Raw genomic sequence first — 24,767 nt, forward strand, 5'->3', positions numbered from 1 at the left:
AGCATGATATCAGTATGGAACTAACTGAGTAGAGGAATGCAGAACAGACCAACTAGGTCAACAGATACGGATGCTCAACAGACCAACTAGGTCAACCAATACGGATGCGGATAGAACTACTCTACTCCTACTCAGGATACTAAGCATGCAAACAACGAGTAGAGTATAATCAAACAACGTCGGTGTAATGTAAACAACAGAGGTGCAAAGCTCAATATATAACGTATGCATGGATAATAACAAAGGAGCAAGGGTAAGAAACCATCACGGAACGTGCACCACTGTACCGACGTCGGATCGAAGTACCCACCTGTACTACTGTCGCGCCTGTCACCTGACTGCAAAAGAACGTCAACAGGACCTAAGGAGGATCCACTGGGTTAGTGTCTAACCCACAACTAAGAAACACAACATCATAATCCCTCTAACAAACCCACGGAGATCAGTTTCCCAAAACCGACTACCGTAACTCGCCGGAAGTCCCGAAAATCTCACCGGGACTCCATCGGGACCACTGAAATGTCCCGAAACGCACCGACCCATGCTACAAGTCACCTGCTGCCATAAAACACTCCAATTTGGATGTTTTGGCAGCAAACATAAGATAAACACCGCGACACAATTATCGCCGGATAATTGTACGAATACGGGTTCCCGGAAGTGTCAAATTCGACACCGGAACCCACCGTCGCTCACCCGTCATCACCGAACCCACAAAGTGATGATGGTGACCAGCTAACAAGGCTTAGCGACCACTCATAGAGCAACCAAATGACGTCGGAAGAAATCCGAACCGAAACCGCGTTCTTTCGACGAATTTCGCCGAAAAACGCATCGAAATCGACTCTTCGATTTCCGCAAAAGCTAACAGATCATGGACAATCAGTCCAGAGGTCACCACACACGCCTATACACTGCCCACAGTAGCCGCATAATGCACAATTGCACAAAAGCCCCTCACTTTACATAAAATCCCAATATTTTATGTAAATCGGGCGATAACATGGCTCGTTCACGCAAACTGAGGACTTCCAAGGTCCGGCGAGACACGTATTGACAGGTCTCGACGTACTGGAGGCCGTGCTCATGATCTGGAGCACAATGGCTCACTGTGGAAAGCGCGGGAGCAACCCGAAGGTTCAGCGAACAGCGCGTAGTCGGGGAAAATCGCGCCGAACAGGCCGATACGACATCCGCTGATCCAAAGTAAGGTGAGCACTGTGATCAGAACTGACCAACGATCACCGTGCTCACCTTCGGAGGCATCATAACAGCCTCGGATCGCCGGAGAAACGTGCGCAAGCACGGAATAGCAGCCGAAAAAGCTCAACAGGGTCGACACCGCCGAAACAGCGGAACGGAGTCTCCCCGGTAGAATCTAAGGTGAGCACGATGATCAGCAATTTTCTACGATCACCGTGCTCCCTTCCGCAGAGATCGGGGAGGCTCGGGTTGCTCGGAACAGTAACCTACCCAACTAAGCCCTATTTCGGGCTTGGCCGGAGCAAGCTTGCTCCGGCCGGCCACCGGCAGCACGGCGGGGTGCGCGCGGGCCAGGGAAGGTTGCGGGGGAGGTGAGGAGTACCAAGCTCACCTCGGGTGGCGGCTGGAAGCGGCGGAGGCGGCGGCGGAACAAGGCATGCCCGCACGAGCTAGGGCACGGGTCCGCGGGGTGCTGCGGCCACGGCGGCGGCCGGGGCAGGTCGGGGATGTCCGGGGGTGCGCGTCGGAGGTCTCCGGAGGTGTCTGGAGGGCGGTACTGCCGGCAGGGAGCGGCGGAGGCGCGCGGAGGCAGAGATCTCCCAAGCTCGGCCCGCTCCGGGTCTGGGCGGCAGCGGCGAGTCCAGGCGGCACCACAGCCAACATGGGCGGCGGGGAACGGCGGCGACGGCGCCGGAGGTCGAGGGGAAGGCGGCGCACCCGGCCTAGGGCGGCGGCGGCGCACGGAGGCAGTGCGGGTCCAAGCTTGAGTATTCTATAGTGTCACCTGAGTTGGCCGTGGCTTGCTCGGACGGCTCCGGTGGCGTGCGCAGGCGGCGGGGACGGCCGGTGACGGCACCGGAGGGGAAGCCTCGGCCAATAATATAGGCTCAATCCAGGGGTGGCTTCCCGAAGTCAAGAGGCCGCGGAGGGTGGAGAAGGTGGTGATGGAGATGATGGAGGAAAGGGAGGTGGAGCTTTTCCGGTGGCCGGGGTTGCTCGCCGGCGGCAGGGGTGCGCGCATGGCAAGGGCATAGAGGTGCTGATGACGGTTAGGGTTAACTAGGGGTGCAAGTCGGCTAGATCTAGGGTTTCATGCTAAGGAATCCTAGTGCAACCTTATATACAACCTGCAACTTTGCAGAGAAGTCCCCCAAAGATAATTGTTATCATCTAAGTCCCTGACAGTGCATGTGTTTTGCAAGTACGCACCTCCATGCTCGATCTCGCACGATTCGGTACATAAAATAATACGACTTTTGCGAATTTCCCGATTTTCCACTCTCGACCCCTTAGCGAACTTATTGCAATTCCCAAAGATCCGTCCATCGGATTTCTGATCGGATCACGCCAACGCGTTCAGCACGTCGAGGCATCGAATCTAGCATTTCGTTTCTTCCGATTTGATCTCCGATTCATGACGAAATCCATTCTCTCTCCAAAAGGCCAAAATGATGCACAATTACATAAGAAACATGTATTTTCAGATTTTCTCGAAAACCGTGCATCAGATCTAAAATCCGTCAGTGCCATTGGTTCCAGAATAGCTGAACCGTTCAAAACGAGCTATTGGGTCGCTATGAACGGTGTTCGATACGCGCCGATAGCCAACTCTACTCCGTGGCTTCACCGAAAAACCGGAGTTACTATTCACTTAAGTGAAAACTAATAATCGCGTAACTTCTCCATTTTAGCTCATTTTCTCCTGAAACTTGACGAGTGCTTATGTAATTAAATTACACACATAAACATCATCAACAGAGAGTTTACTTGTACTATAAAAAAAATCTCAATCCTTACAAAAACACTTACTTTCATCTTAATATAGGCAACACTGTACCATATGTTACATGATTCATAGCTCTTTATTACAGTTTCAGCAAACCTTACATGCTTATAATAACAAACTTGAACTACTATATATATTGTCAACATGAAAGATGAATACACACGCCTCGCATCAATTTATTCATAAAACAATCATAATAGCCCCCAAAGCACAAAGTTGATAGGTAGGATTAATATTGGTGCATGGCATTTCTTATACTACTGGATACATTGGCTCCATGGCGAGGCCGCACCGTCCTTCTTTGGCTTCGATGTTTCTTTCCAAAAAGATGTATCCGTCGTCGCCCCACCAAGAACTCCAAGAATTTTTACCAATCCAATACTTTGTTCCAGTATCGTCCTCCCCGTACCCGACGATCGCTATCGCGTGATTCAGCGCGGTACCGCAGGGTCCCTTGAACACGCCTTTAGAATAGAATTGCCAGTAGGGTCCAGCTTCAACATAAATTGATACTGGCTGGCGCGCCACCGCTTTCTTGAGCTCTCTTTCGCTGTTGGGGGAAACGTAGTGGAAGTTAGAAATCGACGCCGCGCGAAAAAGCAGGTTTCCGTAGTCGCAGAAGCCCTGCACTGCTTTGTAGGGATATCCATTCTCCGTGTTGAGACCTCCGTTCTGTATGACGAAGTCGTAGGCTCTGTCGACGAAACCGCCGTTGCATCCGTAGTTGACGATAGTACTGCAGTCGACAAGTTCTTGCTCGGATAGAGAAATTAATTTGTTTCCCTTGATTTTGATTATCCCTTCGATTGTTGCTACCGTAGCGAACGCCCAGCAAGATCCTATTTTGTGGATAGAGAAATAAGTAGGATACTTGCATGAATATATATATATATATATATATAAAAGCACAAAGTATTTGATTCTCTAAAGTTTTTCGGCGTTATATTTATTTCCTTAATCATTTTCATCCATTAGATCATATTATTCAACCAATCATTCACTCAACTCAAGGATACCACAATCATTTTAACTGCACATCCCTAAATTTAAGAGCCAAAAATTTACAAGTACAAATTAATGTCTTAGTACTTTTGAAAGTATAGGCTCAATTCACTTTATAAGTATAAACTAATTAATGGCATAAAAAACTTAAGAGTAAACTTTAATTTGAATCTATGTGACATAGCGCATTTTTACTTTGTCATCCTATATATAGTACAAAAAGTTTGAAAAGTTATATGTATTTAATTATCCTGTTGTTTTAATGGAAAAAACTTATCATCAAATAGGGTAATAAAGTGATTTTTTTTTTAAAAAAACTATAGAATAGTATAATGTTTACTAATAGGCCTTCACAATGAATTGCAAATAAAATTACAGAGTAATTAAATATTTTTTTGAACGACAAGGTGGCAAATGAAAATGCGCTATACCACATGATAGTTAGGTGCATCTTTTTGAACCAAGGAATGACAAAGGAAAAAATGCACTATACTCCATAACAATTATGTGCATCGTTTTAAACCACGAGTGGTAAAGTAGAAATACACTATACCAAAGGGAACAAATTGAAGTTTACCCAAAACTTAATTAGTAAACTTAGAAAGGGAAAAAAGATAAGTGAAAGAGAGGCATAATACTTTTTTCTTTGTTTTCTTTGAGAAAGTTATTTCTTATATGGAGGGTTTGGCTGAATGCTTCCTTGATTTGTATAAAAAAAAAGTCAAGCTTACATGCAAACTACATATATAATAATTGTTATATGCCTTTCAATTATAGAGAAAACTAATATAGTGATAAAAATGGACATAACTTATGTGAACTATGAATTATTTTGAATCAGTTATCCAACATTTCAAAATTTGTATTTTACTGTCCAAACTTTCAATTTGCTTGATTCGAGTCCGTCAACGATACTTTGACTTTAAATTTGAATGTGTTTTTTTATCTCAATTTGCAGGTTTATTTAGTATACTTTATGAAATTCTACTAACTATATATAAGTTCATTAAAGTAAGTAATTAGCCAATTACTTACTTCAATGAATTTAACTAATTTAAGCTAATTTAGCTATTAATTATTATTTTTTATAAATTTATAGTGGTGGAAATTGTATGAAGTATCCTAACTAAACCTGTAAAAATAAACATCCCATTCAAATTTTGAAGTCAAAGTACCGTTGGCTGACCCAAATCAAACAAATTTAAAGATTTGCTAGTAAAATAAAAAATGTTTAAGGGTTGAGTAGTCGATTCAAAATGATTCATAATTTAGGTAAGTTATGTATATTTTTATCTACAGTAATTACCACAAGGGCCTTGGTCCTTCACGTCAATTACTGCACCTCTGTCCCTCCAATCGACGCTCCGAGGGGGGCCCCTCGCATTCGCATACCTCATCGGTGGCGGCGATGGTGCAGATGGCGGCGACAGCCTCGAAATATTCGAAGGCTTAGCCCCAGTGTAAGTAGACACGAACTCCTTGTTGGTCAGATCAGCAAACTGGTTCACAGCGAGAGCGTACGACTGCACTCCTCCCTGGTTGAACGCGTCGATGAAGTCGACGTTCTCCTTGAATATCTCGAAACGGCGCCACTTCTCACCTTCGTCGCGGTAAGTGCGATTATACTTAGCCATCCATGCTTCAAATCTATTCCCTATTGATTGATTACAATCATTAGGATCATAATTGGCCACTGCACAACAACACAACATCAAACATGTAAAGCAGAAAAGAGCAAGAAGTTTCAATATAGAAGCCATTGTAGCTGGCTATGTATTGATCAGCTTAATTTAAGCAAAAGCACTTTTGGGTAGTACTAATTAGGGCTTCTTATATAAATTTTGTTGGTGAAAATGTGCATGTAGGCTAGGGCATATATATAGAAGTTGGAAGTGGAATACGTTGGGCTTTGAAGGAGTGATAGGGTCCAGCTGTTGTGGAAAAAAATTAAACATACAACTTGCACATGAAACCGCATTATCCTCTTGCTTACATTTCCTACGTGAGCAAAGATATATATATATATATATATATATATATATATATATAGAGAGAGAGAGAGAGAGAGAGAGAGAGAGAGAGATGGGTTAGAATATTATTAATAGTATTTGTCTCTTTTTGCTATCAAATTTTTAACATTTTCATCAATTTTTTAATCATTTCTAACTATTGGATTAAATATTATAACCCAGTGGGGACCACTCAATCCTAGAGAGACCATTCAACTCTAAGGGACTAATATCATTCTAATCCTACAATTTCTCATCTAACAGTTAAAAACTTGATAGAAAAAAGGGCCAAATGCTATTAATAGTATTCCAGTCCAACTCTATATATATAGATATATGCTATCGATTTTTCGATCGTTGATGAAAGGATGTGTGGGCTAGGATGATAGTGATTCTGAGTGGTTGGTTGGTTGAATAGTATAATCTAACGGGTGGAAATGATCAAAGGATAGATCTAACAGTAAAAAACTCGATAGTACCAAGAGCTTAATAATATTGATAATATAGTAGCCGAATTCTCTCGCTCTCTCTCCCTATATATATATATATATATATATATATATATATATATATATATATATATATATATATATAGCTTGTGTGTTTTTAGAAATACAATAGTCACTGTACTATTAAGTCCTTTTTTATACTGCGACTTTTGAATCGACAATCTACTCCATTAAACTCGATCTAGAGTATTTAAAACGGATAGAAAATAAATATCGTAAATTTTCAATATTAATTATCTAGTAATTAAAGAGGCGATGAAAAACAATAATTTTAATAACTTTGATGAGCTGTTTGCAAGTTTAAGAGTGTAAAAATACCCAAACCATGTGAAATTTGAAAAATAAATTCTTTACACTATATAAAATAAAATCAATAATTTTGATTTAAATTTTAGTATCATATCATCACTTTTTATAAGATTTTTATCTCCAACTGCTGGTTTTAAACCTTTCGATCACTAGCTAGACGATATCAAAAAAATACAAAATTTATTTTTTACATAATTTCAATACATTAAATTAAGTCAAACGGAGTTGAATATCAATTCAAAAATTCAAATATCGAAAACTATTCGATAGTACAGAATTTTCTATGCTTCTAAAAACACACAAGATTGAATATATATATATAGAAACAGGAAGAAAGAGCTTTTGCGAGAAATAAAGTACTGAATTTTTGTACGGATCAATTATTATGAGTTATCGGATAGAAATTTTTTTTTTAATATAGATGTCACAGAATGATAATTAAAATTAATGCAAGGTGGTTGTAATAAACTACAAGGAGACTAATAATAAGTTTATAATTGAATTTATTATGCCTTTGTCTTGAGTAGTGGTGTTGACCACAGTTTTTACCATATTCAAACCACCTTTTTTTTTTTCACAAAACCTTTAACTATTCGAGTTAATTATGTATATAGTTGACAATAGACCATATTCGAGTCCTTTAATTATTGGAATTAGATATGTATATAGTTGACAACAGAGAGAACCAATGTTGCTATATAGCTGTCATATAAACGTCACTTATTTATTTAATATGTTTGCAACATTATCCATTTATATATATATGGAAGGATACATATACTTTCGAATATCTTCGTAAAATATGCTGCATGGAAATAGCCTAAGTCAATGCATACAATCTCCACATACGCATCAACCCTTCTACAAGCAAAAAAAAGAGAAAGAACATAGTAAATTGAAAACTATTGTGGTTATTCATTGCTTACAAGAATTTTCTTAAGTAGTGGTGATCAAAGTATTTTTCGACCTACGTGATTTAACCGAGTCTAAACTGGTACGAAAAATCAGCGATCAAAAACCTGAATTGATTCGAAACTGAGAAACGCGAAACGAAGACAATATATATGTAACGAAGATATATAACTCACAAGTTACAACCTGATCGAAACGATTTGAATGCAAACTGGAATATATCTTGGTTTCTAGTTGGCTACATTATATAATGATGCTTATAAGTTAGTTATTAGTATAGGGTAACACTTGATAAACTTTATTGCACATTGGATATTAATATAAATCCACTATTGCACATTGGATATTAATAAAATTCCACCAGTCTTCGAGTTGGAAACCATATATAAGATCCATAAAGATTAATTTCAGCAAATTGTTGACTTAAAGGTCTAGCATCTTGTCTTGTGGTAGAAGGCCAAGTTGGGTTGAATCACGTTTAAAATGACGTACGGGAGGTCAGTTAGGCCAAGTCATATTCGAAGTGGCATAAGCCTGGTTTGGCCGACTCAAAATCGAGATCCGTGGGCGTGATGTCTATACGCTTTAAGCGAATTAGTTGCTAGCTTGAACTTTGGAATTAATAGTTAGTACCAACGATCCAACAAGTGGTATCAAAACTATAGGTCATAGGCTCGATTCATGCATGCTGCGAATTTGTACAGATGCTAGGAGGGAGATTAATTGTTGGCTTAAAGGGATCAGCATCCTATCCTGTAGCGGGAAGCCAGGTTGGGCCGAGTCACGCTCAAAATGGTGGGAGGTGGGGTTGGGTCGAATCATGTTCGAAATGGCATGAGACTGTTAGGCTGAGTCACAATTAAGACCTGTGTATGCTTAAGTGAATTGGTTGGGATTAATGCATGATTGGTGCCAAAAATTCGACACAAACTAATGTTCTTCTGAAATTGATTGAAGACAAATGGGAGGAAATTAAATGAGACTAGAAATCTGGCAAGATTCAAACTCAGGATCTTTTTCTCTTAATCATGTGAAAGAACTGATTACCTAAAAAGTTAAGCTATTGAGAAACCAATAATTATAATATTTTATATTCAACAAGACATAGGAGATGTATATTTACTTGTAATAACATCTAATTTTAACATAAGGGAAGCTAATTTTGTAATATATACAAAGTTGATTAAAGCACATTTGTACTTAAACAAGGCAATGAAAACTTGAGATGTGAAGCTTTTTTAATATAAACCAAATAAGACATCATTGAGAATAGGGAGCATAATAAACGCCCTGCTACTCCACGAATTCTAAACTTTTATCTGATGTTTTATTTTGATTTGGATGTTGAAAACTTAACAAACTAAGGGAGCCTGGCTATTATGTTATTATGCGTACGATTTCTTTCGTACTCATAAATTATTTTCGACGATGAAACTTCTGAATCAACAAGCCATATTGTTAAATATTATTTAGAGTATTTAAACATTCTAGAATTCGAATTTCATAATATTTTGATATCATATACCTTATAATTAAAGGGCCTCAAAATTGACATTTTAACAACCGGTATGGAGCATTTTCGAGTTAACGGTATAGATAAACAAAAATCGGTCTATCGTCAACTATATTCATAATTAATTCGAATAGTTAAAGGTTTTGTGAAAAAAATAAAAAAGAGAAAAAAATGGTTTGAATATAGTAAAAAATGTGGTCAACACCATCCCTCCAGACAAACTCATAATAAATTCCATTATAAACTTATTATTAGTCTCCTTGTAGTTTTTTACAACCTCCTTGCATTAATTGTAATTATCATTCTGTGACATATTAAAAAAAAAATTTCTATCCGATAATTCATAAGCATTGATCCGTACAAAAATTGAGTACTTTATTTCTCGCAAAAGCTCTGTCTCTCTCTCTATATATTCAATCTCATGTGTGTGTTTAGCTCTGTACTATCAAATAGTTTTCCATATTAGAATTTTCGAATGGACATTCAACTCCGTTTGACTTAATTTAGCGCATTAAAATTATCAAAAAGATAAATTTTGTATTTTTTTGATATATCTAGCTAGTGGTCGAAAGGTTCAAAACCAACAGTTAGAAATAAAAATCTCATAAAAAGTGATGATATGATACTAAAATTTTAAATCAAAAATTGATTTTATTTTATATAATGTAAAGAATTTTTTCTTCAAATTTTATGTGGTTTGGATATTTTTACACCGTTAAATTTGCAAACTGCTCACCAAGATTATTAAAATTATTGATTTTGAGTCTCTTCGATCACTAGATAATTAATATTGAAAATTTATGAAATTTATTTTCTGCCTATTTTAAATACTCTAGATCGAGTCAAATGGAGTAGATTGTCGATTAAAAAGTCGCAGTATAAAAAATGACTTAATAGTACAGTGACTATCATATTTCTAAAAAAAGAACACACACACACACACACACACACACACACATATATATATATATATATATATATATATAGCTAGGCTCGTATATTATCGGTAGCACAGAGGCCTCCGTACTACCAAATTATTTTCAATGATACTGCTTTCAAATCGACGATCGGCTACGTTAGACTTGATCTACACTATTAAAAATATTTGGAAACTAAACTTCATAATTTTTCGGTAACAGTTGCCTATCAAACGAGTAGTCTAAAAATGAATGGCTGAAAATAAAAATCTCATAAAAAATAATGATAGAAGACTTGAATTTAAGATCAAAGATACTGATCTTACTCTAAATAGTAAAAAAAATTTTCTATAAAAATTTCATCTAATTTAGATTGTTTTATACCGTTAAATTTACAAATGCATTACATCTACCATTAAAATTGTCAATTTTAAGACCTTTTGATCACTAGCCAAATAATGTCGAAAAATTATAAAATTTAGCTTTCAAATATTTTTAATAGTGTAGATCAAGTCTAACTGAGCCGATCGTCGATTTGGAAGTGGCATCATTGAAACAACTTGGTAGCATGGAGGCCTCCGTGGTACCGATAGTATACCAGCCTAGCTCTATATATATATATATAGAGAGTCCGGCTACTATACTCTTATGAGTATAGTGTCTCTTGTACTTATAAGTTTTTGACCGTTTGATCTACCCTTTAATCATTTCACCCGTTAGATTATACTATTCAACCAACCACCCACTCAATTCTAAGGAGCCCACTATCAACCTAATCGTAACCACTCTCATCCTAACCGCACATTTTTTCATCCGAACGGCCAAAAAGTTATGAGTACAAAAGGCTCTATACTCATATGAGTATAGTAGCCCCAGCCTATATATATATATATATATATATATATATATATATAGAGAGAGAGAGAGAGAGAGAGAGAGAGAGAGAGAGAGAGAGAGAGAGAGCTAGTCTTCTATACTATCTATAGTACTGGGACTCCAGTACTATAGTCTCGTTTTCGATTTTAGGGTGTTCAAACCAACGATCCACACCGTTAAAACTGATCTAGAGTATTTAAAATTTTTAGAAATAGAATTTTATATTTTTTCGACATAGTTTACTTTATGATCAAACTATTTTAAAATTGTCAATTTTCAATGGCTACTATGGCGAGTTTGGAGTTTAACGGTGTAAAAGAATCTAATTTTTTTCAAATTTTGATAGAAAATATTTTAAACTATCTGGATTAAGATTAACATTCTTGATCTTGGATTTAAAAGTCCTATGCTCAAATTTTAAAGATTATTCAATTTCCACCGTTCATTTTGACATAATTTATTAACTAAATAAACGATGTCGAAAAAAATTAAAATTTTATTCCTGAGAACTTCATATACCCTAAATCATATTTAACGGTGTGGATCGTTAATTTGAATACCCTAAGATCAAAAAGAAGACTATAGTACCGGAGCTCCGGTACTATAGATAGTATAGTAGCTTAATTCTCTCTCTCTCTCTCTCTCTCTCTCTCTCTCTCTCTCTCTCTCTCTATATATATATATATATATATATATATATATATATATAGAACTAGGCTGGAATACTATCAATAGCACCAAGCTATTGGTGCTATTAAGTTTTTAGCCCTTGGATTAAGAAATGTGTAGTTAGGATGATGTGGGCCCTCTAGGGTTGAGTGAGTGGTTGGTTGAATAATATAATCTAATGGGTAAAAATAATCATAGGATTAAATCTAACTGTGGAAAACTCGATAGCATCAAATCGTTAGTGCTATCGATAGTACCTAGGGGTGGAACTGGGCCAGGCTTTGGTTGGGTATTACTATGCCCAAGCCCGGCCCAAAAAAAAATGTTGGGCTTCGGGTCGGGCTTTTACCCAATTTTTTTAAAAAATTAAGGCCCGGCCCAAGCCCGAGCCCAATGCCCAATACCCATCGGGCTTTGTGGAGGCCCATTTTATGCATTTATCATATAATACATAAATACTGTTATTTGTATAAAATTAAAATAAAATACCTATTTTTAGTTTTATCACATCAAAGAAATTAATATCTAACATCAAATATATCATAATATAGAACTAAATATTTTGTTAATATATAATATATCCTCATATATATAAGTACATATCATTAATAACAATATATACTATATATGATATACTATAGATAAATAATATATATAATTAAATATTTTATTTTGATAATTAATATATCGGGCTTTTGGGTCGGGCTCGGGTCGGGCTTAGACATGCCCAAATAGGCCCAAAATTTTTTCGGGCCTAAATTTTTAAACCCGGCCCGAACCCAAAGTTGTATTTTTAATACCCAAAGCCCGGCCCAAACATGGCCCATCGGGCCGGGCCTTGTTTAGGCCCGGGCCTAGTTCCACCCCTAATAGTACCCCAGCCGGACTATATATATATATATATATATATATATATATATATATATATATATAGAGAGAGAGAGAGAGAGAGAGAGAGAGAGAGAGAGTCATATAGAGTCCCGCTACTATACTTTTATGAGTATAGAACTTATTGTACTCATAAGTTTTTTGCCGTTAGATCTATCCTTTAATCATTTTCACCCGTTAGATTATATTATTCAACCAATCACTCACTCAACCCTACGGGGCCCACTATCAATCTAACCGTAACCACTTTCATCCTAAGCACACATTTTTTCATCTGAACGGTCGAAAACTTATGAGTACAAAAGGCTTTATGCTCATATGAGTATAGTAGCCCCAGCCTATATATATATATATATATATATATATATATATATATAGAGAGAGAGAGAGAGAGAGAGAGAGAGAGAGAGAGAGAGAGAGAGATAGCTAGGCTGGAATACTATTGATAGTAAGAGGTCATTTTTTCTATCAAGTTTTTAACCCTTGAATAAAAAATTGTAGGGTCAGGATGATATTAGTCTCTTAGGGTTGAGTGGTCCCCCTAGGGTTGAGTGGTCTTCACTGAGTTATAATATTTAATCCAATGATTAGAAATGATGAAACCAATTGATTTAAAGGTTAAAAATTTGATAGCAGGAAAGGCCATTTGTTATCAATAGTATTCTAGTCCAACTCTCTCTCTCTCTTTCTCTCTCTCTCTCTCTATATATACCAAGAGAGAGAGAGAGAGAGAGAGAGCATGGCTATTGTGCTATTAGGAGCACAGCAACCCTTATGCTCCTAACTTTTTAACCATCCATCAAGTTTGATCGGTTGTTAGAATGAGAGAGGGAAGAGATATTAGAGAGAAATTCAAAAAGAAGAAAAATTGAGACACCCAATTTCTTCCATATATCTCCTCTCTCTCTTTTAAAGTTGATGGGCGGTTAGAAAGTTAAAAGTATAAGGACTGCTGTGCTCCTAATAGCACAGTAAGATATATATATATATATATATATCTTTGCTCACGTAGGAAATGTAAGCAAGAGGATAACACGGTTTCATGTGCAAGTTGTATGTTTATTTTTTTTCCACAACAGCTGGACCCTATCACTCCTTCAAAGCCCAACATATTCCACTTCCAACTCCTATATATATGCCCTAGCCTACATGCACATTTTCACCGACAAAATTTATTTTGCTTAAAGCTGATCAATATATAGCTAGCTACGATGGCTTCTATATTGAAACTTCTAGCTCTTTTCTGCTTTACCTGTTTGATGTTGTGTTGTTGTGCAGTGGCCAATTATGATCCTAATGATTGTAATCAATCAATAGGGAATAGATTTGAAGCATGGATGGCTAAGTATAATCGCACTTACCGCGACGNAAAATTAGATATTTAAAATTAAAATTTTGAAAATTAATATTTTAATTTTAATTTCAAAATTTAAAATGTAAAAGTTAAAATTTTCAATTTAAAATTTTCAGTTTAAAATTTTAAATTCAATTATAAGGGTAATATCATTATTTTCTATTTATAACTACCAACTATTCCACCTTATACTCACATTTTTATCCAAACACAATTTTTCTAGTTCGAGCTTATACTCACATTTTCATCCAAACAAAAAAATACCCGTGTTCCTATGAAAATCCATACTTGTACCTATCCCCGGTATAATTAGTTCTTGCTTATATCCGAACCAAACGAAGCATAAGTTTTCGACCGTTTAGATGAAAAAATATGCGGTTAGGATGAAAGTGGTTACGGTTAGATTGATAGTGGGTCCCCTAGGGTTGAGTGGGTAGTTTGTTGAATAGTATAATCTAACAGGTGAAAATGATTAAAGGGTAGATCTAACGGCGAAAAACTTATGAGTATAATAGGCTCTATACTAATAAAAGTATAGTAGCCGGACTCTCTCTCTCTCTCTCTCTTTCTCTCTCTCTCTCTCTCTCTCTCTCTCTCTCTCTGATATATATATTATATTATATATTATACTAGTAACATGTAGCTGCAACTCGCACGTAATAATTATTAGAAAAAGTATTCACCATTTTTTAATTAAATATTTTAATTTGTAGTATATTTTAATGATTGCCAATATGTTATCTAAAAAATTTAATATAAATTACGCTATTAAGAAGCATAATGGCTTTAATAATAAATAATTAACAATATCTTTATGCACAAAATTACTATTTGAGAATTAAATAGAAAATAAAATCCGGTTAGGAAATAATGTTTTGAAAATTAAATAGAAAAATACAAATCTGTTATCTTAAAAAGAAAATATATTTTGAATATTAAATAGTATATGTAAAAAACGATATTTTAAACATAAAATAGAAAAATCTTTTATAGAATTCTCACACTTAATCCTGTTATAGAAATTTACTTTGAATTAAATAAAAAAATTTTATTTTAGGATTTTCATCATCAGTAATCTGTTATAAGGAATTACGTATTCATTGTTGTTTCTATTTTCTATTCTTATATTTAAATTTTCGTAACGGAAAGGAAAAATGACGCTAATTTTTCCGCGCCGAAAAATGGTCCTGTCGAAAACCCAATTTTGAATATAGTGCTTTTATATATGTATAGATATTTTAAAAATTTATGTACAAAAACTGTACAAGAAAACAGTAACAAAGAATTTTTTATTATTCATTAAGAGGATAAAAAAATGTTATGCAATCTTTCTGTTATTCGGAATCAAACCGGAAGGCTATATAAATACAAAAGTACAAATGTAACAGTATACAATTTCAAGGCATAACATAATTTTCATATTCACAATCGGCGCGCGCTGCCACCGAGTCGAAAATCGAACTGCAGGTGTATCTGCTGCCATTCATAACTCATCTGCGCCCGATTTCTCCGAGATTGTTGTTACGGACCGCGGCCGTTCTGCAGCCCTGTATGACGGGATCGACGGCAGCGGGCGTCAATTCTCGAGCAGCGGCCCTGCCACGGAGGTTGATCCTGGCGATTACACGTTAAGTAGTTCAGATAGGGCGCGATGTGGTTGCGGTACGCCATCAACCACGCATGCCAAGAGCGCGAGTAAATGCCATGCTCGATAACGCACGGCCATCTATTCGAATCAAAATATACTATATAAACGAGATTTCTTCTCTAGAACACAAATTACATTTTAAATACGTATATAGGCAACTATTACGTTTGTGGCTATTATACCAATAAGGCAAAACATATATATTTACAGTTTATAGTTGGTTATAACATACAAAGGAGAAATGTAGTAACTCAAGATAACGTCTAATTGAAATATGTCTAATTTTATAGCGCGAAGAAGGTTATTCTTATAATACGATTTGATTGTAGTGTCGTGATTCGTCCGGCTATAGATAAGTATGGATTGTATGTATTTTGCGTACCGAATGTATCGAGTCGTAGAAGGTGGTGGTATTTATACATGAGGTGGAATAAGAGGAACCATCGAAGCTAGTGGAGAATTATCATCTTGTACTCAATCTGATGATTTGTTGGATTAATGTGAGGATGAGAATGTATTTTCTTCGCAGTAAAAGTTACATCTATTAAAGTAGAAAACGGAAAATTAGTACTATACAATGGGGTTTTTTTTGCTCTGCTTTGTTGCTGCTGTTTTGGCAAAATGTATACTTAGGTTTAATGAAAAAGTCTGAACTTTTTCTATAGGGAAGATTAAAATAAAATTTTTATTTAAGAATATTTAAAAGGTTGAAGCTAAAAAAAATTAGGGACAATCTTCAATAACGCCGTATGTCGGTTCGCCACTTTCTCAATTTAGTATCCTGTGGTTTAAAATGTTATCAAATTAGTATCCTGATGGTTTCATATTTTTCAGCTTCAGTAATCGTTATGGTTTCAAGATGTATCAAGTTAGTACCCTTATATTTCATTTGTATATCAATTTACATGCTGGTTTAATTTTTCTCTTTTATTATTCATTTCAGGGTGTAAATTATATTAATGAAATATTAAACCATGGTACTAAAGTGAGAAGTGTAAAACCACACGGTTAACTAACTTGATACAGCTTAAACCATAGGTGTACTCCAAGTGAAAAAGTGTTGAAACACACGGTACTAACTTAAATTACATTTCCACCACAGGATAGAAACTGAGAAGTGCGAAACCAGGGAGCGTATTGAAGTACTTTCCTCTAAAATATACAGTTATTCTGGATAACACCCTAAACCTTTATATTGATTGAGGAGGCCGCACGACTCTGTTAGTTTTTTTTAAAAAAAATTGAGTGATTTTAGCCACCATGATTTATAATTATATCAATCTAATGATTTAAAGCACTTCTGTGAATAAAATTACTGAACTAATCAACTGTTAATCGCTAATAAAGCAATAAATTTAACAAAAATTTTCAACTTTGGTTGACTAAATATAGAGCCTCAAATAACAAAGAAACATTAGAAAGTTGATGTATATAAATAAAAGAACAGTAGGATAACTTTAAATATTTTCTAATAAATATAACACAATTAATTTATAAATATAATGTTTTATTGTCTAAAATTTGAATATATGATAAGTAAATTGTATACTTGAATTTGAAATAAATCTATATAATGTTACGTGATTTGCACGTCTTGAACAAAATAACTAGTTATATATTATATATATATATTATATATATATAGTCGGGCTACTATACTACTTATGAGTCGCATCACCCTCGTACTCCATAAGTTGTTTTCGATGATATAATGAGCGTTCGAATCGACGATTCTATACGTTAAAGTTATTTAGAGCATTTTAATACTGTCGTTAGAAATCAAATTTTATATTTTTTGACTCATTATCAGCTTACGATTAAAGGTCACAAAATTGACATTTTAACGGCCGTGTGGGATACTTGGTAGTTTAACGTTGTAAAAGAATCGGAGATCGGTTTTGAATTTTTTGATAGAAAATTTTAATTACTAGTAGATAAAGAGTCAACTTACTCGATCTTAAATTGAAGGATCTGATCATCCTTTTTAAGCGTCGTTCGATTTCGACCGTTCATTTTATGCCGCTTGATGACTTTATTAATGATTTCAAAAAATTACGTGAAAATTTTATATTCTAATAGTTCAATATCTAGATCATTTTTACGGAAGGGATCGTCGATTCGGAAGCTGCGCCATCATCGAAAACACCTTATGAGTACGACGGGATCAATTATACATAAGAGCGATAGTAGCCCTACTCTCTCTCTCTCTCTCTCGTATTATATATATATATATAGTGCTGGCGTTATTTACTCATATGGAGTATAACAGCCTTTGTACTCATAGAGCTTTTCGACCGTGTATGGATGAAAACAATATGTCGGTTAGAATGAAAGTGGTTATGCAGTTAGATAAATAGTGGTCCCCAAGAGTTGAGTGGGTGTTTTGTTGAATGAGGGTATACATCTAAATATATGACAAATAATTATAGACGGGTAGATGGTTGGTAAAAAACTCAATAGTACATAGACTCTATACTGCGATAAATAGTAGTAGTACTGTGACGCGTCTAGTATATATATATATATATTATATATATAATAATATCATAAATTTTTAAAAATTTATGTTACAAACTGTACAAGGAAAACCGTAAAAGAGAAATTTTGTACATTCATTAAAGAGATAAAAAAAACTTTATGCTTGTAGATGTCGTTGTCCTCGGATCAAAAGGAGCTTAGTACGTACCCAAAAGTTAACAAATGTAACAGTATCGATTTCTAAGAATAATCATAATTTTCTATCAATCAAATCGGCTGCGCATCCACCGATCGAAATTGACTGTCAGAGATATATTGCTGCATTCATAACTCGATGCGCACGATCTCCCCAGGATTGTCGTTACGCACCGCGCCCCGACTCGCAGCAACTAAGCTATGGCGGGCTCGACGGGCTGCGGGCTGCAGTTCTCGCCACGGAAGCCTACACCCAGCGGTAGCATCCCTTGAGCGTTACACGGTAGTTTAAGAGTAGGGACGGCATGGTGGTTCGGTTTCCCATCACAGCGCATGCAAGAGCGCCGAGTAAATCCATGCTCGAGTAACGCACGCCGAGTCTGTTCAATCAAAAAACTTATATATACAAGAGACTTTCTTTCTTAGAACACTAAACCAATATAGGCAAACTATTAATTTGTGAAACTATATAACATGAAGTGCAATAACATAATATTACGCGTTTATAGTTGCTATACTACAAATGCAGAAATAAGCTGACTACAGATAGCTAATTGAATATAATGTCCTATTTTATAACGCGAGAAGGAAGGTTACTTTATTTACAAATCGCGACTGAATTGGTAGTGCGTGTTCGTGCGGAGCTAAGATCGAGTATGCACTTGTAATGTATTTGCATACGAATGTATCGAGTAGCGTAGAAGGTGGTGGTATTGATACAGAGGGGGAAGTACAGAGAACCCAACTGAAGTTAGGCTGGGGAGAACTTGTCATCTATACTTAAATCGAATGCATTTGTTGGTATAATGTGAGGAAGCTGAAGGAGAGCATGTATTTTCTGCTCAGTAAAAGTTCACAATTGCTGCTTAAATAGAAAACGGAAATATGAGTACTTAAACTGGCTCTCTTGCTTTCGCTTTTAGTTGCTTGACTGATTTTGAAAATGTATTATTAGGTATTAAATAAAAGGTCTGAAACTTTTTCTATATAGTGATGAATTAAAAATAAAATTTTTTTAAGCATAAATTAAAAGGGTTTGAAGCAAAAAATAATTAGGGGAAACTTCAAATACCCTCTATGTGGTTCGCACTTTCTCACTTTCAGTATCCTGTGATTTAAGTGTATCAATTAATCATGTGGTTTCCACCTTTTTCACTTCAGTATCTTATGGTTTCATTTTCGGTATCAAGTTAAGTACTCATGTGTTTCATTTCCTCTTTTTATTATCATTATTCGGGGCGGTAGTATAATTAAATTGAAATATTAACACATGGGTAAGACAAAGTGGAAAGTGTAAAACCACAGTTGCTATTGATACAGTTTAAACATAGTACTAAGTTGCAACATAGTTTGAAATCACAGTGTACTCAATTGATACACTTTAACACAGGGTGATAAATTGAGAAAGTGGAAACCACAGGGGGGTATTTAATTCTCCAAAAAAATATAAGCTATTCTGGAATAACAAACCTAAACTTTACATATTGATTGAGAGCCACACGACTTTTGTTTTTGAAAAAAAAATTGAGTGATTTTAGCCAAATTGATTTCAATATATTATAGTCAAATCTAATATTTAAGCAACTTTCACAGGAATAAAATTAGACTAATCAATGTTAATAGCTAATAAAGCAATAAAATTTTAAACAAAAATTTCCTTTCTTGTAACGTATACAGTACGATCTGAACTAGTAAAGATTGTCGGCGAGCGAGTTATTTTGGCCAACTTTTTGCGATTCTATCATCGAAGAAGCAAGAACCATACTGCTTCACTCCGAATCATAGCCAACAGAGCCGAAATGAGCTCGCCGACTTTTCTCCCTTCCGCGAAAAGAAGCTTCTTTTCGTGCATTAGAATAATATTATGAGGAAGTCCGCTGGGATACTATTGATAGTATCAGAAATTTGGCCCTGGCTTATCGAATTTTCACTCGTTACAATTTAACCTTTGATTATTTTATCTGTTAGAATATATGTCAATCAACCACCACTCAACCTTAGCCGTGTCCACATTATTCTAAACCATGCATTTAGTTTCAAATCGCAAGGATAAAAAATTAATAGCACAATGCCTTGATGCTATTGATAGTATTTTAGCTACTGAGTATTAATATGAGTATTTCACGAACTTTTTTAGATGTCTATTATTGAGATGCCCAGTAATAATTAAATTAATACAGAAGTTGTGCTGCACTGAGTTAGCAGACAGATGCAGAATTTGTTGACTCCTCATAATGAGTATATTATATGTAAAGGGCAGCTGCAAGATTGTGCATGAATGTGAGCATCTTATTTTTTGTCTCCATTGAAAGTTTTGCGCTGATTGAAAAAATCGCTTTTGCGTACAAGATATTAATCTGCTACTAATTTATTGATCGTTAAAAATGTTTGTAAAGATCAAGACAAAATACACTATTTAGCTTGCACTTACTACTGATAACCTCGTAAGCGAGGGTTGGACCGGAGAGACACAGTCTTTGTCTGCAAGTGGCTCACGCGATGAGTCTGTGGACCACCTATTCACTCAATGCGTTCCTTTACCAAGTAAACATATGAGGACTCGAGGACCTTCAGGCGGAGGAACTGGGTGACGACGTGCTTGGTAGTTGGATAGTGGATGGGTGAGTCGGTGCGCGCTAGGAGGAAGTGACTTTAGAATTTGGTGCATGCTGACATGCGTGAATTTGGAAGGCCCGGAACAATCATTTTTTTGGTAACCTACACTTTGACTCTGATTTAGCCGTTCAAAGGCTCATGGCACTCCTACTTCGTGAAAGATCTGCCTAGATTTTTTTTTTTTTTTTTTTTTTTTCGTTTGTTTTCTTAGAGGCCTTTGTTGCTTCACCCTGTGTCAATTCATCATTCAATGAATGAAGCAGGAGATGCTATCTATTCTCAAAAAAAAACTTCTGATTTGTATTACTACATAAATTTTCATATACTTCGATTTTAGTTGTTTTGTAATTATGAAAACTATTGTACACACTTGGTGTACTAGTATATCTCTATGCTCGCATTTATTACTTGATTAATTTGTTTATATTTGGCTTTTTCTATCTCTAAACGCCGATAAGTTTGTCGTTTTTTAAGTTAAAAGTGAGTAATTGAATTAACGAACATGAACTGCACATAAAAAAAAGAATCTATACAAACATTTTCAAAACATGTTTACAAAAAGTAAAATTTTCTTTAGTAGGAGCATTTAAACATATTAATATAATAATATACAAAGATAATATTCCTGAGAGGCTTATTGGCAAAGCCTTTATACTTCATAACAATTTTCGACCGTTTGGATGAAAAAATATGCGTGGTTTGAAGAACGTGGTTACGGTTAGATAGATAGTGGGTCGCCTAGAGTTAGTGGGTGGTTTTTGAACTAGTATAATCTAATATTGAAAATAATTAAAGGGTAGATGACATAGACGGAAAAATAAAAAAACTCATAAGTACAATAAGACTCTTAACATAACAAATATAAGTAGCCGGAACTACTATATATATATATATATAACTATATATATATATATATATATATATATATCATATTATATATTCATAAAATTTTTTTAAAAATTATGTAACCAAATGTACAAGAAAGACAGTACACAAAGAAAATTTTGTAGCATTCATTAACAGAGATAAAAAATTTATGCCAATGTTGTTGTCTCGGAATCAAGAGCTCTTAAGAACATACAAAAGTACAAATGTAAGCAGTAATACAATTCTTCTAAGGACATAACCATAATTTTATATCAATCAGGTCGGCGCGCGCATCACCGATCAAGTGAACAACAAGATATATTGGCTGCACTTCAATAAGCATCATGCGCCCGATATCTCCCAGGATTAGTGTTTACGCACCGCGCCCCCGACTACGCAGCCCCTTGCTATGGGGCTCGAGGGCGCTGGTCGGCAATTCTCGACGCACAGGCCATGCAACCGACGGGTGATCCCCTGGCGTTACACGGTCAAGTTTAGGTAGTGGACGCGCATTGGTTCCGGTCGCACATCACCGCGCCATGCCAAGAGTGCGAGGTAACAGATCCGATGCTCGAGTAACGACTTATCTGTTCACTCAAAAGAATTATATATATAAAGAGATTCTTTCATTTTTAGAACACAAATTAATTTTAAATAACAATAAAGGGGCAAACTAATTCACATTTGTGCAACTATTATAATAATGAGTAAGAAATATAATTATTACGTTTATAGTGGTATAACATACAAACGCGAAAAAAGTGAACTACGATAGCTCTAATTGAAATAGTCCTATTTGTATAACGAGCAAGGAAGGTTATTTACCAATAGCGATTGATTGTAGTTTGCGTGTTCGTCGGGTGCTAAGATCGAGTATGGATTGTATGTATTTGCATACGAATGTATCGAGTACGCTAGAAGGTGGTGGTATTTAATCAGGAAGGGTGGAAGTAGGAGAAACCAACTGAAGCTTAGCTGGAGAACTATCTCGTATACTAATACTGAATGATTGGTTGGATTAATGTGAGGAACTTGAGGAAGAGCATGTTTTTTCTCCTCATAAAGTTCACAAGCTCGTTACAGTAGGAAAACGGAAAATTAGTACTATATGTGTTTTTTGCTTCTGTGTTTAGTTGCTGACTGTTTTGGAAAATGTATATTAGCTTAAATAAAAAGGTCTGAAACTTTTTCTATAGTGAGAATTAAAAATAAATTTTTTTAAGTAAATTAAAGGTTGAAGCTAAAAAAAAAGGGGAACTTAATACCCGCTGTGGTTTCGCACTTTCTACTTTTAGTATCCTGTGGTTTAAAGTGATCCAAGTTATATCTTGGTTTTGCACTTTTTCACTTCAGTACCCTGTGGTTTCAAGTGTATCAAGTTGGTACCTGTGTGGTTTCATATTTTATCAAAGTTAGTACCCTGTGGTTTCAATTTTTTCTTTTTATTATTCATTTGAAGGGCATATAATTTAACGAAATATTAACCATAGGGTATTAAAGTGCGAAGTGGAACGCTATAATGGATACTATTGATACACTTTAAAACCATAGGGTACTAAGTTGATGAAGAACGTGTTGAACACCACTGGTCCTACTCTAGATACACTTTAAATACATTGGTAGCTGAAATGGAGAAGATGTGCGAAACCACAGGGAGGTATTTGAAGTTTTCTCCAAATAAAATATAAGCTATTCTTGGAATAACAACCCTAGAACCTTTACATTGATATGAGAGCCCAACGACTTTAGTTTTTTTAAAGAAACAATGAGTGATTTATAGCCAAATTGATTTATAATTATGATCAAATCCTCATGATTCAAGCAATTCATGTGAATAAAATTAATCTAACTAAACTGTTAATAGCTAATAAAGCAATAAAACTTTAACAAATTTTCATTTGGTTTGACTAAATATAGAGCCTCAATAAAAAGCAAATCTTAGAAGTAAAAGCAATTAAAAGAGTAAAATTTTGAGGGTTCCATTCAGAATTGCCTTTAGTTGAGATCTTTCATACATTTTCACCCAAAATAGAAAATGAAAAAATAACAATGTGTGCCTATTCACCATTTTTTCTATCTTTTTTATTTTAATCACTTATCGTGTTATTTTAAATGATGAACGTTTACCATTTATTACTTTGCTATTATATGGTTAAACATTTACAACTTAAAGTAGGTCTCGTAATTTATATTTTATTCAAGAAAATTCAACTATTTAATAGATAATAAAAATATTTTTTTTGATAATTAACATAATATAAGTATTAACTTTTGTAAAAGCACAATGATAAAATAAGTATAGCTAAAACCAAATGAATGCCTAATGCCTACTCTTCAACTACAAGAGTAACAATACAATATGAACTAAACCACGCAATTAACGTTTACCTATTTTAAACTATTAATGGACATATGTTTGTTATCATTGCTTTTATACTATTATTTTATCACTTTTACACATTAATTTCAAATCTCACCTTCTATATGCAACGAGAATGGAGATTCTATCTTCTTTATATCAATCATCGCACAAAATTTTATTCAATAAAACTACCCATGAATTTACCTAGAAGCATCATGAACTTATCATCGAGTAATACTTGGTAGTTACTAAATATAAAGTAATTGATGGATATTTTTCTTTTTGCTCCATTGGGTGTCACTGAACACAGATAATTTTGAGGGAATTTTTTTATTTTCTACTCATTATGAAGCAAATACATTCAAAAGTAACGAGTTTCTACGAAATATATGCATTCCCCACATAGAAACAAAATTATTCAAAACAAAAAAAACAAAAAAAAAAAAAAAAAAAAAAAAAAAAAAAAACAAAAAATCTTATTGAATCTTTCTGAAGCCTTATAACAAACAACTACAATCATGTTAGAAAGCTCTTCGGCTAGTGCTTCGTACGCCGGCTGTTCTACGTAGTTATTTCTGTTGTATTATAAGAAGGTGAAAATCTGCACTCTTTTGATGTCCCCACTTATACATCACAACGAGCACCAAACTTAGT

At 35.2% G+C, this 24,767-nt stretch overlaps 1 protein-coding gene across 1 annotated transcript; it reads right to left on the reverse strand.

Moving 5' to 3' along the window:
- Positions 2,997-5,799, reverse strand: LOC109710115 (ervatamin-B-like). Its single transcript, XM_020232561.1, has 2 exons — positions 5,298-5,799; positions 2,997-3,828 (listed from the first exon to the last, which is right to left on the reverse strand). Exons 1-2 carry the CDS (start codon positions 5,749-5,751, stop codon positions 3,242-3,244), a joined length of 1,041 nt encoding a protein of 346 aa, XP_020088150.1. The 5' UTR covers positions 5,752-5,799; the 3' UTR covers positions 2,997-3,241.

Source organism: Ananas comosus, linkage group 5 (genome assembly GCF_001540865.1).
Source record: "Ananas comosus cultivar F153 linkage group 5, ASM154086v1, whole genome shotgun sequence".
Classification (NCBI taxonomy): domain Eukaryota; kingdom Viridiplantae; phylum Streptophyta; class Magnoliopsida; order Poales; family Bromeliaceae; genus Ananas; species Ananas comosus.